At 39.2% G+C, this 14,583-nt stretch overlaps 1 protein-coding gene across 1 annotated transcript in view; it reads left to right on the top strand.

Moving 5' to 3' along the window:
• The window catches only part of PHLPP1 (PH domain and leucine rich repeat protein phosphatase 1), a 209,388-nt gene that overhangs the window by 91,399 nt on the left and 103,406 nt on the right, over window positions 1–14,583 (top strand). Inside the window, exon 2 of the mRNA XM_038391613.2 lies at window positions 14,154–14,350. Coding sequence (XP_038247541.1) covers window positions 14,154–14,350 — 197 coding nt within the window. The remainder of the gene's footprint in view (window positions 1–14,153; window positions 14,351–14,583) is intronic.

Here is a 14,583-nt window from a genome sequence, read left to right as displayed (position 1 = left end):
GGGTTTTTTTTTTTTTGCACTGATTTTTACCTGTTTTTGTTGTTGTGGTAATAAACATTGATAAATTCCTGGGAAAAATTAAATAAAATAAAAATTGAAAATGAAGGGTTCTAAATATAGATAATTTATTCCCTAGTGGCAATGAGATATAAATACATATTACTGTCAAACCATTGCCAAGGGCTGTAATCCACCACTGTTCCCTCTCCGTGGAGGATAGTTTTGTTTGTTAAAACAGTTGATTAAGTTTCAAACAGTATAGTTTTTATGCATCTGTAATGTTTTTCAGGTATCATCCAAAACTGCTAACTGCGGGTCATCAATATATTTGTAAAGGAATAATTTTCTCAAATTCCAGCAAGAATACAGGGTTTTTTTGTTTTGTTTTTTGTTTTTTAAGAACAGTGTGTTATCTTTAGATATTTTGCCACTATAGAAATTGCATTACATAGAGAGAACATCATCTAGGATTCAGGAATTTTAATCTGTGGCTTTATTAAATGTTGGAAGTCTGGCAAGCAGAGTTCAGTTTTGCATGACTTCACAGAAATTAATCTGCGTTGTTAGTATTCTATGTATCTGTTTTTAAGGGGAAAAGACCAGGCTGAGCTGTCACTGGGGCCTATCATATAAAATTTTCAGTGGGATCTTTTGAAATCTAAGACATTATTTCCATGCCATTAAAGATTAGATTTTTGGCTAGTGTTTGATAAATTCCTGTTTTTAATTCCTGTGCATATGTACAATTTTATCTGGAATACAGTTTACTAAGATAATCTTAAAACATGGATAACATTCAGTTTTTGCCAATATATTCTCAGCACGAACCATCTAGCTGCATAAGGTTTCACTTTGGGGATGTGACAAGGTGGAATATGTTTGTTCTTGAGGATTAGGTTTTAAATTAGAATTATCCTATTATGGGGAGAAATATTATTCTTCAGAGTGGTTGGATTGAAGAATGGTTTTATTCAAGAGCACTTCTAAATAAATCTAATCTCTAATTTCTATGAATTCAAGATGGAAGTTCTATTACGTGTTCAGTTCAGATTATTCCTACAGAATGTCCTTTAAAAACCTGATTTAATATTGAAGGTTTTTTTGTAGGGCTGTTGATTAATCATAGTTAACTCTGATGCGATTAACTAAAAAAAATTAATCACGATTAAAAAAATTAATCACAATCATGGTATTAATCACGTTGTTAAACAATAAAATACCATTTTAAATATATTAAATATTTTGGATTTTGTCTACAGTTTCAAATGTATGGATTTCTATTACAACGCAGAATACAAAATGTATACTAATTTTATATTTATTACAAATATTTGCAGTGTAAAAATGATAAAGTATTTTTCAATTCTCCTCATACAAACACTGTAGTGCAATCTCTTTATCATGAAAATGCAACTTACAAATGTTGATATTTTTGTTCTATAACTGCACTCAAAAACAAAACAATGTAAAACTCTAGAGCCTACAAGTCCAGTCAGTCCTATTTCTTGTTCAGCCAATTGCTCAGACAAACAAGTTTGTTTACATTTACAAGAGATAATGCTGCCCACTTCTTATTTACAAAGTCACCAGAAAGTGAGAAGAGGAGTTCGCAGGGGACTTTTGTAGCTGGCATTGCAAGGTATTTATGTGCCAGATATGCTAAACATTTGTATGCCCCTTCTTACTTCAGCCACCATTCCAGAGGAAACGCCTCCATGCTGATAACGCTTAAATAAAAAAAAAAAAGGGGGGGGGGGTTAAATTTGTAACACAAGGAGATCAATGTCTCCTGCTCTGTTTTACTCACATTCTGCCATAAATTTCATGTTATAGTAGTCTCGGATGATGACTCAGCACATATTGTTAGTTTTTAAGAACACTTTCACTGCAGATTTGACAAAACGCAAAGAAGATACCAATGTGAGATTTCTAAAGATAGCTACAGCACAGCAAGGTTTAAGTATCTGAAATGCCTTCCAAAATTTGAGAGGGACGAGATGTCGCGCATGCTTTCAGAAGTTTTAAAAGAGCAACACTCAGATGTGCAAGCTACAGAACCTTGGCTCCTCCAGAATTTGGGTCCGGGTGTCTAAAGCTTCCAGGATTTAAAACTGCCTGCACTGAAACTCAGGGGCTGGTTTTCATGCCGTGCTCTCTCCCCTTCGCCCTGGCCTTTCTCCTGTTCTGGTGGGCTCCAGACTCTGAATCCTGAAAGGCCAGGTAAGGCTCTGTGGAAAGCAATCAGGGTAATTATCTCCTGTAGATTCTGCCAAATTATTAAAGCTACCTAACTGATTCCCAGGTGTCAGCATTCTCTGATTTTCCTTTTCCACTTCTTTCAAATGAGTTAGAACAGAAAAAATGCTGTAGCATAAATGACAATATACTTCATAATCTATTTGTATCACATGCACTCAGTCGTACCTTATAAAATCTCCCCTAAGATATCCAAGCTCACAAAACACCATGCCGCCAGCCTGTAATAGAGTTTCTGTAGAACAATGGAGGCTTCTGCCTCTCCAGGTACTGTTTTCAGGTTGAAGAATTCGGAGCTTAAGTGCAGCATTGGTCTGAGTTCATTCTCTCTGGTCCTGCTTCCCTATGCAAGTGTAATGCACTACTGCTAGAGGTGTCAAGATAGCCTAGGGTTTCATTTTGTGCACCTGCTTATATGCACTTTGTTTTAAAACTTGTTAATGTACTGGGAATGAGGTGGGGGGGGGGGAAGGGAAGGCAGAAAGGAGGGGGATTGTTGAGGGTTGGTAGTTTTATCTTCTGCCCCAGAATGTTAAGGCCAGAAAGGTTATTAAAATGTTTTTATTTTGTCAAATAGTAACTTTTTTTTTTGCAGGGGTGGGGTGGAGACTGAAGCTTTTTGGTATGTTTCTCCTGCAATGTACATTTGCAGATGTTTGCTAATGCATGGTCCATTTCACAATGTACAGAGGCAGCTAAAACTCATTCATATGAAGGCCAGTGGGCCTGAAGGAACCTGCCCGCTTGTACTCTCTTCTGCCTCTAAATGGTAACAGGCAGCAGCTAGAGTTCCCAGACTGCTCTTCCATCATAATCTACAAGAGACTTGCTTTTTTTGATTGCAAGAAACATCCTACATTGACCATTCTGTCTCCCTCTTTGGTCTGTTGTCCTTCTTTGGGTCTGATCAAGATTCAAAATTGCACCAAGTTAATGTTTTAAACTGATTTAGCTAAACTAGCACAAATCCCTGTGTTGATGCTCCGGCTCATATCCATTTTTGCCTATGTTGGTAATTGTACAGGAAAAAGCTAAATCAAAATAATCAGTTTTAAGTTGATGCATGCTAAATCCTGTGTGGATATACTTGTTTAACTACCCTTTAAAAAAAAAAAAAAAAGTTAAATCAGTGTGACTTCTGTGTGGGGACAAAGCCTTAACTTTGGCATTAAGTCTGAATGGGGCAGAGGGGTAGGAGACAGACCTGTGAAAACTAGAGGTGAGGAGTATTCAGGTTATGAAATCAGATTTTTGTTCTTTCAGGTGTGTCTCCATGTAAAATAAAGATGAGGGATATCCACTGAGTTATGGAATCTGTGCTGGGAATCATACTAGCAGCATTTTAGAGGCTTGCTCAGTGGCTTTAATGTAGTCAGGATTGTTGGTATAATACCACAGACATTACTTGTCTGGGTATACCGGAAGGACGGGAGACTTGTTATGGGTTTTAATGAGGCTGTAACTTTATTTTATAGATGTCTGGGACTACCCGGCAGATAAAGTGTACAGTGCAGGCAAATCCATGCTTATTCAAATCAATTTTCCACCAGCCCCCCTTTGTTTCCATCCAGGTCCCCTAGCCAACCCATGGCTTGGACCTTACCTCATAAGAGAGTTAAGGAGGGCTATGAGAATGGGGGGGAAGGGGCTTGGCTCCCTGCCATACCAATCATAGGAGTCCCTGAACCCCCTCCTGTTCTGTTCCTTTTATCCCAGAACCTTCTGTTAAGTTCTTTACCAGGCCATTTATCTGGTCACTGACTGCCCTTCCAATCTGCACTGAACATCCGCCCAACCGTACACAATAAGTTGCGACACATGGCCTGCCACCTTTTCTATTCACCAGAAAAGGTCTGTCCTCGCGTCCGCGGAAGGCAAAAAAACCACACTACATAGAAGCCAGTTCTGGTGGTGTGGGGAAAAATTCCTTCCCAGCCCCCCTTTAAAAGGGGTGACTAGCGCAATGCCCACACGAGGTCCTAACCCAGCCTGCCATTCGCCTCTACTAGGGGAAGGAGGCTGGGTGCTGGCTTCCTCGCTGGGTGGACATGGAGACTTGTCCCACCCAGGTTTCGTACCTTGATGCACATTCCTTGGCGGGCGGGGGAGGGTGAGTCATTGCTGCAAAGCTGACCCCCAAGCACCTTTTACAGCCGTTTCTGAACAGCTTCCTCCCCACCCCATCCCCCCAACCACAAAGCAGAGCTGCCCTTCTTTGGGTAAGCCCAGACAAATTCTGCCCCCCCCTTACTTGTGGTGCAGTCATTTCCAAAGTGACCTCTTTTGTACAGCAGTAGGGCTTCTCTCCCAGGGGTACTATCATAGTGAAGATAGAACATACCTTACAACGGCCAAAGAATATGCATTTTCTAGTCTGTCTTCTTTTCATAAGATGCATGGTTTTCTAGCTTGTAGCAGTAGTTTCTTGGGAAGAAGATAAGCACCAGATGCTTTGTGATCTTAATAGAATTTATTATGCAAAATGTAGTTGTACAACTACAACCAGTCTGTGGACTGGATAAGTAGGTGGCTTGCTTTCATTTTCAGGTAGTCTACATACCATCAAGTACTAGATCTTGAACTACTAATTCATAGGCAAAGCTCAACCTGGATTTTTCCAGGTATAATACTGCAAGCATGTAGCAATACAGCAAGACTCACTCATTTATTTTAAGAATGGGATTGAGTCCTTTGTTTGTAGTAGGAGATGGGGAGAGGCAGAGAAAGGGAATCAATCTTTCAACAATCACATGTTAAATCTCATTACAATTTTTAAAGAAGACTTGAAACAGATTAGGATCCCTGGTGTTTTCTTCAGCAAGGAAAATCCACTTGCTACATATGACTTGAATTACTGGTTGGTAGTCCTCTTGCTTCATTAACTTGAGTTACTAGTATGTTCCTGCACATAACTACTTGATTATGCTTCTCTGACTAGTGAAATACATAATAATAAAAGCTATTTATTCTTCCCATTTCTGTCCATACAAGATGTATTGCAGTTTTCCTCCCATGTGTGTCCCTCCTTTATCCACTTGCTGTCCTGTTTGCATCTGTCTGTCATTACTCTGCAACTTTACCTGCAGTTGTTTTCTGCTTTGTCGTCTTCTTTTGACACACATGAAGGATTAAGGAGCTTTAAATACTCAAAAAGCTTAAGAAAACCATATCACTAGATTTCTTCGAAGCCTTGTATATCCAAGGGAAAAAGAGCAGCAACAGTTAAAACAAAACAAAAAATACCACACTTGGGATCATTCAGCAGTTGGGATAGCATTGGTACAGCAGTTGCTGAGAACTGAGGGTATGTCTACACGGAAGAGAAAAACCCTTGCCACTGAGCCCGAGTCCAGGTCCTTTAACTGGGCATCTGGCTTTGGGGCTAAAAATAGCATTGTAGACATTCCCACTCAGGTTGGAGCCCAGGTTATGAAACACTGAGGGTGGAGGATCTTTGAGCCCAGGCTTCAGCCTGAGTGGGAATGTCTATATTGCTATATCAAGCCCCGCAGCCTGATTCTAATGAGCCTAAGTCAATTGACTCGGGCTCTGAGACTCAGCACCGTGGGATTTTCTTGTCTGTGTAGACCTAATTAAAGTATAGACAAGGACATGCAGGAGTTGGGACTATTTCAGCTCGTCAAGATTTACCCGTACGTGTAATTGGGCAAAAGCTTGATTTGCCAAATCAGTGCAAAACTTTAGCTTACTCTTGCATTTAAGGTTCAGTATAGCTTGCGACTGCCAGTGGCTGAGTTGAAATGATTATTCCACATGAGCTAAGTGATGCATTCTGGAGCACTCTGGTTTTCTGTTCAGACTCATGCGCCTGGTAAGAAAGCACAAAAAGTGAATCAAGGGAGTGAGAATGTCTGTCAATGGGGCAATTAAGAAATATGGGGTAAGGAAGAGGAAATTCTAAGTTTTTTTTTGTTTGTTTTTTGTTTTTTTTATAATGGATGGTGGCCTAATTTTTCAGAAATGACTAGTGATTTGGGTTACCTTAATTGTTTGGGTGCCAACTTGAGATACCTTAAAGGGATCTGATTTTCAGAATGTGAGTGGTAAGTAATATAGCGTTCTCTGAGCACCCTTTTTCTGAAAGTTAGATCCCTTTGAGGTATCTGAAATTGAGAGACAATTTTTGTATGCCCAATCAGCAGCCATTCTTGAACCTTCAGCCTATTCAAGCAGACTGACAGCTAAAGCAAGATATATGTTCTAAGTATGAAAAGCTTATATTCTTATTGGCCAGCAAATTGACTTTTTGAGAAGACTGAGAATATACAAGGACAGCCTGTGCTAACATGTCAGGCATTGACTGGGATTTGTCCAGCTGTATGAATGTTTTGCAGTTGGGGAGACTGTTTAGCACCGACCTTTGAGAAAATTTATTTATTACAAAGTCAGATGAGTTAGCAAGTCCAATACATCAGTGATGACTACATTTTTTTCTTTTGTTTGGTAACTTGTACACAGGGTTTAAAGTTAACTTGACTACAGCTTTAATTTCATACAAATTCAGACACTCTAAATTTAATTCTTTCTAATTTCCCTGTCTTTTCTGGAAATGCTTTTGTTCCATAATAAACAGCTATTTTATAACTTATCTCAGCAATGCATTGCAAATCATAAATAATATCTCAAAAGTCTTGTGACTAGGACAAATAGCTATTTTCCAGATTCCAAAGCCAGCTGTTGTGGGTTCTCAGAATGGTCTGAAATCTTCTGCAATCCCCTAGTAGATGTAGAGTATCTTCACAGTACTCATAGCTTCTTCCAGCTCAGTCAGGGACAATCTGTAAGTCTCTCCACTTTGTAGTATTCTGCACAAAACAATCAGCCAGGATAGAGTATTTTAAATTAGATGCATTTTTTTCTATTAACATCAAAATGTGCACACCCAAAATCGAGCAGTTTTTTTTATAAATTATGACTAAGGGTGTGATTTGTATAATTCAGTATCATACATTATTTCATCCAATTAATCTGTTTGCGGGCAACAGCTGCTGGCATGCAAGAGTTCATTAGTGTTGGTTGCAGTGTGAATAAAAACAAACACTCTCACTTTCTGTAGAGTAAATACTACAGCTCCCCCAGAATATTCAAACTTTTCTTATGTGGTTTTTAATTTCCATTGTTAATAAATCAGATGGTTAGGTTTTTTTACATTTTTTAAATTCCATTACAGTTATCTCACTAAAAGAAAAGGAGTACTTGTGGCACCTTAGAGACTAACACATTTATTTGAGCATAAGCTTTCATGAGCTACAGCTCACTTAATTATCTCACTGTTTCTGAAGAAAGTAATGTAGCTAGGAAACCTCCAGAAAACAACTGTTACCCATCTTTGCTTAATGTGGGAGAGCAGTGCTTCTCCTGGATTCTTCCATCTGAAGGCATGTCTACATTGCCACAACAGACTTGCTGCACAGCCACAGCTGGCCCGGGGTCATCTGACTTGGACTCATGAGGCTCAGGCTGCGGGGCTGTAAAAGGGTAGTGCAGACACTCGGGGCTCCAGGCTCTGAGTCCCCGAGGCAGGTGGATGTCAGAGCCTGATGGGGGTGAGTCTAAGACTGGAGCCCAGGGTCTAAGCCTGAAGTCTACACCACTATTTTTAGCCCCGCAGCCTAAGCTCCGCGATCCTGAGTTAGCTGATCTGGGCCAGCCACAGCCGTGCTGCTGGTTTTTGTATGGCAAGTCTAAAGTTTAAAATCAAAACCCTAGGTTTTTATACCCTTATTTTAAATGCCACCCTTTCCCCTCTAGGCCCTGGGACCAATTTAAAACTAAAGGTAACTTAGTCATGAATGGCAGGTTATCTGAGTGGTTTGTTTCTCGATCTCAGACATCTCTTTAAAGCGTTGCATAGAATGTTATGTTATGAATGTCTTGTTATGGGTATATTAAGGTTGTACTTTTGGAGTCTGGATAGGAATGAAAAAAATATTTCTTGCCAATTTACCCAACCTATTTTGGTTGGGTTTTTTTAATTTTTTTTTTTCCGCAAATGCTCAATCCATTTTTCTAGTATGTGTTTTGAGATTTGCTTTGGACATACTTGTCTTCACTCTTTTACATCCAGGTGATAATTCCTGCAAAAATATTTAAGATATTTATTGTTGAATTTTTTATTGGTGCTGTCATGAAGCATCCTTAGGTACTTATTATATATGAAAAAATGTGAAATGCACTGTTCTCTGAAATTCACCAAACTGGAGTGCTGTCAGGCTGCTTGAGGAAGCAGATTCTAGATGCTGGTCTCCAGTGAGAATGTATTCCTTCCAGCTGTGAATAATTTAACCCATTAACCAACAACCTCCCTAGAAGAGAATATGCTAATGCTGGTACTCTAAGTTGTTTGCCTTCAGACCATTGATCTGTTTCCAGAGGAAGGTATCTAAAGTTTGTTTGGAGTTCACGTTCATGAAACGGATGGGACAATTGACCAGAAAAGGAGTTTGTGTAGCTCACGAAAGCTTATGCTCAAATAAATTTGTTAGTCTCTAAGGTGCCACAAGTACTCCTTTTCTGTTTTGCCCCCTTATAGTAGATCAGAGACTAACTTCTGCTTCCAATGCATAGCTTGCTTGGTTTTTTTTTCTTCTCCTTCCCCCCCCCCCCCCATATGAAGTGTGGATGAATTCCTTGGTCTTGGCTCGCTCTCCTCCACTCCTTTTACTTCATTTAGATATTCTGTATTCTTGCTTACAGTAATTCTGTAGTTGATGCCATATTCTGCCACATACTGCTTTAATGACAGTGCAGTGAGAAGCAGCAAGCATGAGTTTTTCACTCTTTAAAAAAATCTTTGTTCTTTTGTTGTCCAACTCTATAGCTCACCATTGCTGAGGCTTTCTTGCCTGTTGCATTCTTTGGCAACTAATAGTCTTGATCTTTTAAAGTTACAAGCTGTTCAAGCTAATCTGTCAGCAAACAAGATTGCTTCCTGTTAAACAGTTTCTGCTTTGAGTCATGTGTACCCTGGGTGAGAATTTAGGTATCAGTTCACTCTGAACTAGTGACACGTTAACTCAGTGCTCAGACGGATTCAAGTAAGCTCAGAATAATTTAGCACCTCTCAGAATCCTGTAGAACTGCCTCATGTTTTCCTTTTGCACTGTAAATTGAACTATGATCAAGCTTCCAGATAACATTAAATATTGAGGAATTGTAGTCCTGCAGGAGGAGTGACCCAAATGACAGTGACCGAAATATTAGAGCACTTTGGGCTGCAGGAAATAGTGATGTGTAGTATTTGTATCAAGTCTTGCACTCAAGAAAATGACAGGTTTCAGAGTAGCAGCCATGTTAGTCTGCATCCCCCCCCCCCAAAAAAAGAGGAGTACTTTAGAGACTAACAAATTTATTTGAGCATAAGCTTTTGTGAGCATCCAATGAAGTGAGCTGTAGCTCACGAAAGCTTATGCTCAAATAAATTTGTTAGTCTCTAAGGTGCCACAAGTACTCAAGAAAATGATACTCATAGTGGAGATACCAAATGAAGAAGGGAAAGGACATAAGCAAGCAATAGGCACCTATTTTAGTAAAGCTAATTTTATTTTTTCTCTTTATAATGTTGCAATTTTTTTGTGCAACAAAGTGCTGTAGTTGCTAGAAAGTTTTAGCTTTTTAAGAGCAGAAGGACCATATGAAAATCGAGTCTGTATTCCTGTATAACACAAACCTAAGGTGCCACAAGTACTCGTTTTCTTTTTGCGAATACAGACTAACACGGCTGCTACTCTGAAACAAAACTATGCCCAGTAATTCTTAAATCAAATCAGGTTTTTTGGTTGAGAGCAGGGTTTTAAAAGATAGCTAGTTTTGATTTAAAGACCTTCAAGTGATGGAGAGTTGCATCACTTGGTTCCAAAGATTGATTACCCTAACTCTTACATTCAGGCTAGAGATACGGGGAAATATTTATCTAGCTTTGTCTGCAAAATCAGAGGTGTCTGATAATTCTACTCATGTAGTTACTTACAATGGCCAAATTACCTCTTAATTCTTTCTTGGATGAGCTGAGTATATGGAGCATCTTTAGTCTCATGCTATAAGGCAGGTTTTCCAGACATCTTGTCGTCATTGTGTATCTTTTCTGAACCCTTTCATGTTTTTCAATATTTTTTTTCCAAGTGGGGCTAGAATTGGAAACCATTTTTACACAAGGCAATATCACTTCCCTGCTGCTCTTCAGTATTTCACACCAGCCGTCTTAGACGGAGCATTGCACTAGGAGTTCATGTTCAGTTGGTTATCCACAGTAATCCCTGAATCCTTTTCAGAGTCACTGCTTTCCAAGATACAATTCCCTATCCACTAAGTATGACCTACATTCTTTGTATCTAGATGTATGACGTTGTATTTGGTTATATTAACACACATGATGTTCAAATGAACTCAGCTTACCAAGCAATCGAGATTGTTCTGTACAACGCACCTGGCCTTTACATTATTTACCATTCCACCAAGTTTTGTCATTGGCAACTCTTTTAGCAGTGGTTTTGTATGTTCTTCCAAATAACTGATAAAGGCCTGGGCTATAGAGTTAGGTCAACGCAAGGCAGCTTACGTTGATCTAACTGTAAGTGGCTATGCTAAAATGTAGCTCCCACTGATGTAAGTTGCCCAATACATTAACTCCACCTCCACGAGAGGCATAGCGCTTTGGTTAATGTAGTTAGGGCATCGCTTGTTGGCTGTCAGACCCATGCGGGGCTCACAGCTGGAGTCATCCCCCCACCCTAGGGCTGACTGCTGGAGTTGCCCCCTGGAGCAGACAGCTTGAGTTGTCAGCCCCAGAGTCGGGGGAAGAGGGGATTCCTGCTGTCAGTGCCCCACACAGTTAAGTCGGTAGACGTGCTCCTGGTGAGGGCGCGTACTGCTGACAGGAGGAGCGTAGTTTGGACGTGAGCCACCACTTTAATTACTGCAGTGGCTGTAGGTTGACTTAAGTTGACTTAATTTTGTAGTGTAGGCCCAAAGATCTGGAATGGCATTGAGCCAAGAACTGATCCCTAAGGAACCCCTTCTCAGATGATGATTCAACTAGATGATACAGTAGCCTTTTGAGTTTGATCAGTTAGCCTGTTTTAAATCCATATAATGTGCTATATTGATCTTTTCTAATTTTGTTAATTTGAATGTTATATGGTATTAAGCCAAACACTTCGCAGAAGTCAAATTACCCTTACTTGTAATATCGAAAATATCTAGTTTGTTGGTTGGTACTAATTCTGTTATCCTCCTTTAATTTTTCTTACTGACTTTACTCTCTACTAGCACATCCATGACTTTGCCTTGGATTAGGTTTTGGCTAATTGGTCTGTAGTTAGCATGACCGTTCCACTTATCCTTTCTAATTATTGACATATTTACCTTTTAACAATCCTCTGGAACTTCCCAATATTCCAACATTTGTTAAAAATCTTTGTTTCAGAGTTCCTCATCTAGTTCTTCTAAAATTCTTAGGTGCAAGTTATCAGTTCCTGCAGATTTAAAAATTTGTTTAATGTTTTAAGTTGTGGAATCAGTTGCAAGATTGGGAGTGGGAATTATTCTTGATATGTTGAAAGATATGATCCATAGTATAAAATGGAGAGAACCATTACTTAAACTCTTCCAAAGATAGTTGTCTGAGACATGGTATTGGTGGATGTTAACTGTGTTCATTGATTCTTTCTAAACTCTTCTTGCATGTAGTTAGCTTTGGAAGATGAGCCTGTGTGTTTACCTCATTAAACAACAACACTGACTTTAGTTGGAGAATTATTGTTAAAGTATAACCGAGGATACACTCTGGTCTGGTATAGCTACCAGTCTGTCTGAAGACCATTGCCCTTCATATCTTGGCTCTGGACATGTCAGACTTTTCTGCCATGTAGCAGCAACGTGGTCTCTCTAGACATCTTGTAGAGTTTATTCACAGGAATTTTATCTCCAAACAGCATCAGCACCGGTGGTCTACTTTATGACTTTTCTAAAGGAGTTCTGAGTTTGGTCACAAATTTGTAAACCTTTCACAGCAAGCATCGTACCTACTTTTGTGTTACACTTAGCATAACACAACACTGATTCACATTCCTAGCACTACTGTAGCCATATATAAAGAACAATAACAAGGTGTTTTTCGAACTACTTTTGCCATGTAAGCTCTCAAAATAACTGATTTGCCTCATGAAGATTCTCCTGAAGGTTTGGTCCTCAGTACTGTACTATTTCATTGCATTTGATATCAGGTTCATACAATAAAGAAGTTCCAGCCATAGCATGATCCTCTGGTCAGATTGCAACTGATTACAGTGTGCTCCCATCTTCGAAGTGCTGTTGGACATAATAGGAGTGCCTTCAGCTTTTGATAGATTTGAGTTTGATACTTGGTAGTGCCATTTCAGAATATCAATTTTTAATAAATGCCAGATATCTGTAGGCAGTGAAGTATCCTTTTTTAAGTTACAGCAGCATTCTTGCAGTTCTAAACAGGCAGACAGTAGCCTAAATGCCAGTGTTAATTAAAGCATAGCAAAACCGGGACTAACTGTGCCAAGTTTGGGTTTAATAAACAGATTTTAAAAGGGAAGTGATAGTTACAGTTGGCATTGGGGGAAATTACTTTGGGGTAGATGACTTAAATTGTTTTGTCTCCTATGGCTAATTTAACAGAGGTGTCTCAATGAGAGACGTCAACCCTTAGAAAAGGGTTTTTCTGCACCATGATTTATCTTTTTCAAATAGTGGACCCTGACTTGAGTGATCCTAATCTGCAGCAGCTGTTGTTGTAATCCCCCAGAATTGTGGAATTTCAGGTTTTTTTTTAAAGAAATTATATCTTAAGATTTCTCTTGATCTCATGCTTTATGGTTTAATTTAGAAAACAGATGAATCTTCATTTTATCAGTCGTTTGTCTAGGCATCAGGAAACTTACTGGAGTTACTGCTTCTGCTGTTTTACCCACAGCAAAACCTTTCTTTTAAACATGCTGTCAGAAAAGTTGCACTAAAACCGAGTATAGTATTAACAAGTTTAGCCAGTGTATCACACATCTGTGATTGCACCTCTGTCCTGACTCTTAGCAGCCTTGCTATTTTAGTCCTAGGCTTGTCGTTTGCTGAGTAATGCCAGATTTGGAGGGTTGGTAATTTAATATGGATAAATACTTCAGATTATAGTGAGACAATGAAAAGCCTTTCCATCTGAGGCCTAAGAGTTTAAACATAGAGCTCCATAATCTACTGCACCATGTGGCCACTGAATGTCGTTGTCAATGGTGGCCTCTTCAGAAAGAGCTTTCCTTTAAATGACCATCTTTAAATGATCCGCCTGGTCACTGATTTGAGCTGCTCATTTGTTACCCCTGTCTGCAGTTTCTCTGCAGTACTGTACGTAAAAGTGCTGTGGGCTCTTTGTGGGTGGAGTAAGATTTAAAAAGTAACATCTAGAGATGTTTGAAATGAATTCCAAGGTCTAATGAATAGAGGACATTCCAAGTCTGTGAATACTTTAATACAATTAAACAAATATTCAAAATGCCTATTAAATGGTTTTTGAAATATAATTACTAGGGATGGGCTAGTGCGGTTTTGGCATTGGTTCAGAAGAGAGGCAAGAAAAGGTATTATACGTAGTTGTAAAGCAGAAGATGCAAAAAATTATTTTTGAAATCGTCTGGGCAAATATTTAAATGTACCAAAACTGCAAGACTAATACTGAAGAAAGGAAATTGTACTAGTCATTATCCATGTATTGATTCTTCAATGCTCAAATCCCTTTATTTACTTGTTTGGCTCCAGAGTTGGTTGTCATTTGTCAGATTGTGCTCAACATTATTAAGAGTGATTGAAAAAGGAAAACATCCTTAGTGATAAAGTGCCTGCTTTTGTTTCTATTTCAGGAAAGCCACACAGCACTGGCAACTCTGAACGGATTCAGCTCTCAGGAACGTACAATGTTCGAAAAGGGAAAATGCATTTGCCAGTCAACAGATGGACAAGACGCCAAGTTATCCTTTGTGGGACGTGCCTAATTGTATCGTCAGTGAAAGAAAGCCAAATTGGAAAGATGCATGTTCTTCCTCTAATTGGTGGAAAAGTAAGGGTTTTTTTGTAATGCTTGAGGCTGCTCGCTTAATCCTGTTTTTCACTGCTGTAGGTATACATGGTGATTTTCAGACCCAGGTTCCTGCCCCTAGGAGCTTGCACTCTGTGGAATCTGATAATGAAAACAGTTATTACTAGACATAACACTTACTACCTGTATCTGAATCATTTGTATCTCCTTGCAAAGTTCTTACATTGAGAACTTAAAAATGGAAAAAATCAGGG

Source organism: Dermochelys coriacea, chromosome 2 (genome assembly GCF_009764565.3).
Source record: "Dermochelys coriacea isolate rDerCor1 chromosome 2, rDerCor1.pri.v4, whole genome shotgun sequence".
Lineage (NCBI taxonomy): Eukaryota > Metazoa > Chordata > Testudines > Dermochelyidae > Dermochelys > Dermochelys coriacea.
This window is presented reverse-complemented; position numbering and strand designations above follow the sequence as displayed.